We start from the raw sequence: 3197 nt of genomic DNA on the forward strand, positions 1-3197 counted from the left end.
CATATCATTTGGCAGAGGAAGAAAGAGGCTCAAATAGAGAGGGGACCCGGCCAGGGTCACACAGGGGGGACACAAAGGGAGGGATTCCAAGGTAGATCTTCTGACCCCAAAAGCAGCTCTCTGCCCTCCTCTGCCTCAGGCACAGCCCAGGCTAGTGTGTACTCAAGGGGAGGGCACAGCTCCCTGCTCCATCTATAGAGAAGGCTTCTACAGGGATTCCAGGTTGGCAGGATCTTTGGGACTGGAGCCTTTTGGGCCATGTGTTGCAGCACCATTGAGGGTAACTTTGTGGTTAGCCCCCTCTTTCCTCTCCTCTCTGATCTGTGAAGCTTAGCCTGGCTCCCTGTGTATTCCCTGATCTCTTCAGGAAGCCAAGGGTCCATTTCCCATGGCTGCACCCATTGCTGAGGAGGCTCAGGTGCCCTTCGACCTCCCTTTGGGTCAGCTGTTCTGAGAGGCTTCTTAGAGAGGTGTGGTGTGGGTGCATCTTCCCAAGGAGCATCTTTTTCCCTCTGGCTAGGAAGCAACAGGTTGATGGGATCCAAGTAGAGCCATTTGTGTCCTTATGGTGCCATCTGAAGGACACAGGGAGAGACCAGAGCGAGACCGATTCTTGGGGCCAGGGATCACCTAGGACATGGGGAGTATCTGGTTGCTGTCCTCACCTACCACCAGGGTTTTGATTGGGTTTGGGGCTCTGCTGCAGACCGAGGAACCCTGTCCAGTTCAGACCGTCAGGCCATCCTAGTGCAGAACTGAGCCCCAGGGACATCTATCCCAACCAGGATGGGTCATTGCCCCATGAGACATCTGCACCAGGAAAACTGACTGCCCAAAGGGTCTTTCTGAAGGAGGAAAGGGTGACTTCATCCTGGGCACTGTTCTTTGATAGCAGAGACCTGGGCTAGCATCCTGACTCTGGAATTTACTCCCTTTATGCCTTCAGACATGTTGTTTGATCTCCCTGGGCCTCAGTTTCCTCATCAGTAAGATCAGAGCATTGTGCTAAAGTGACCTTTGAGATCACCTGATAACATCCACAGAGCCTCACCATTTCCTTAGAGTAATAACCACCAGTATTTTCCAGGGGTGTGAAGGTTTGCAAACAATGTAACCTCTCACTGCATCAATCCTCACAGCTATCATGTGAAGCTTGTGTTATCATTCCCATTTTAAGTTGAGGAAATTGGGACCAGGAGAGTTTAAGTTATTTTCCCAGAGTTACCCAGCTACTAAATGTTTTAGGAGAGTTTTTTAAAAAACCCTTACCTTCTGTCTTGGAATCAATACTGTGTATTGGTTCTAAGTCAGAAGAGTGGTAAGGGCTAAGCAGTGGGGGTCAAGTGACTTGCCCAGGGTCACATAGCTAGGAAGTATCTGAGGCCAGGTTTGAACCCAGGACCTCCCATCTCTGGACCTGGCTCTCAACCCATTGAGCCACCCAGCTGCCCCCTTTAGGAGAGTTTTGAACCCAACTCTTTTGAACTCCAAGTCTGGAGATTGAACTATTGGGGTCATGCTGTCTCATAAAAAAGTCCACCCATTCAAGGCGTGGCTTCCCTGCAATCTGGCACCAGCTGATCTTTCCTGCCTCATCTTTCCCTGCTCTCCTCCAAACACTCTAAACCCCAGTCATTAAGGTGGGTTATTTTTACACCCTATTAGAGAGACATTGAGCCCCCTTTGGTATGGGATGGGGGGGTGGAAGACAGAGAGGGCGATATAAGGAAGGACTAGCCCTTCTAGAACCTGCTTTTTTTCCCCTTCTGTATGGTGAGTGGCCTTTCTTGGTCTTTGTTTTTTCTACCCCTGTTGCATTCCTTCTTTTAGGACATCTGTTGGAGTGATGATGGGTTGAGTGATGGGAATAGTGGGAGTGAGTGTAGCATCGGGCGTGGGATGAGGAGTGATGATTACGGGAGTGTGCTGTCCTGTTATGAGTCCCGGGTGAACAAAGGCTCCGAACGGCACTTGGACTGAGGCTCCAGCTTTGGCTTTGGCATTGTCTGTGGCTTGGTCTTGGACTCTGTTGCCTGTTTTTGTTTCTCTTCTGGGTCTGAGCAGCAAGGAGCCCCTGCATCTTTGGTGCCCATGAATATTCATGGAGGTCAAAGGCCACCTTCCTCCTCTCCCTGTCTGGTCTGGTCTGGCTTTTCCAGAGTAATGTCTACAGACCCAGAGTTAGGGGCCATTGTTAGCCAGGACAGAGGGCTGGATTGTGATGTCAGTGGTGTAAAGGTGAAAATTAATGGTTGGACAATAATTTTATGAAATTATGTGGTTGCCAATATTTATTATATCCTGAGTCTGAAATTTATTTACAAAATAGAGAGGAAACCATAAAGTAGAGAAATATGAAGGGGATAGAAAATTTATCTATCTTATCTTAATCCAGGCAGATTTTAATTAGTTCTCAGGCAGGAGGGCTGTTAGTGAATAGTCACATGGTCTCCTCCAAGATGGAAGCTAGTTTCTCCAGAAACTATGAAAGGAGTCAGCCTTTCACTCACCCCACAAAGTAGTCCAGGAGTCAGAGTCCAAATTGAAGCCAAACTCCAAACCCATGATCCAAGGCACAGTCTCCAGCTAAGCTCCCTCAAGGCTCTATTGTCAAGACTCTACAGTCAGGAGATTATCTCCACAGGACTCACTCAAGCCACAGGATTCATGGTTTTTTATGGTGACTTCTTGTCACTGCCCCTCTTTACAGGGGCCAATCACAGTTTCCAAATTGTCTAGCACTGCCGGGAGGGGCAGTGTTTGTGGGAACTAGTTCTCACCTTCTGGAGGGGTGAATACTCTTCAAAAAGTTTTAATGATTCCTGACTGATTGAATTTCTGAGGGTGTAAACTGATCATAGGAATCACAAGTTTGGATCTGAGTTAAAAGGGTAGAGCTCTCTAAGTAAGTGACTTTTGAGTTCTCTAAGTACCTTGCTAGCTTCTCACCTAGTACTAAGCAGGGTGCTCAATCTTTTGTTCATTCAATTCAAAATGAGAAAATAGAGAGCTAATCCTGTCTTTACAAACTAAGGAGGAGTATTTAAGTTAGTGTTAACTCAAAATAGACAAAGGGAATAAAAGATACCCTTTCATAAGTGTCAACTCAGAGAGAACAAAGAGTTCCCCTTTTCAGTAGCAAGGGGGAGCTGGAGTGATGGCAGAGAGAGGGAAAGGGGTGTGGCTGAGAGGATGGG

The 3197-nt window shown here is 47.7% G+C and overlaps 1 protein-coding gene across 1 annotated transcript in view; it reads right to left on the bottom strand.

Moving 5' to 3' along the window:
- Positions 1–2080, bottom strand: part of CEACAM1 (CEA cell adhesion molecule 1) — a 95931-nt gene extending 93851 nt beyond the window's left edge. The window contains exon 1 of the mRNA XM_044668523.1: positions 1750–2080. Coding sequence (XP_044524458.1) covers positions 1750–2080 — 331 coding nt within the window. The remainder of the gene's footprint in view (positions 1–1749) is intronic.
- Positions 2081–3197: the final 1117 nt, after the last annotated feature.

The sequence above is a fragment of the Gracilinanus agilis genome, chromosome 3 (assembly GCF_016433145.1).
Source record: "Gracilinanus agilis isolate LMUSP501 chromosome 3, AgileGrace, whole genome shotgun sequence".
In the NCBI taxonomy this organism is placed as follows: Eukaryota; Metazoa; Chordata; class Mammalia; order Didelphimorphia; family Didelphidae; genus Gracilinanus; species Gracilinanus agilis.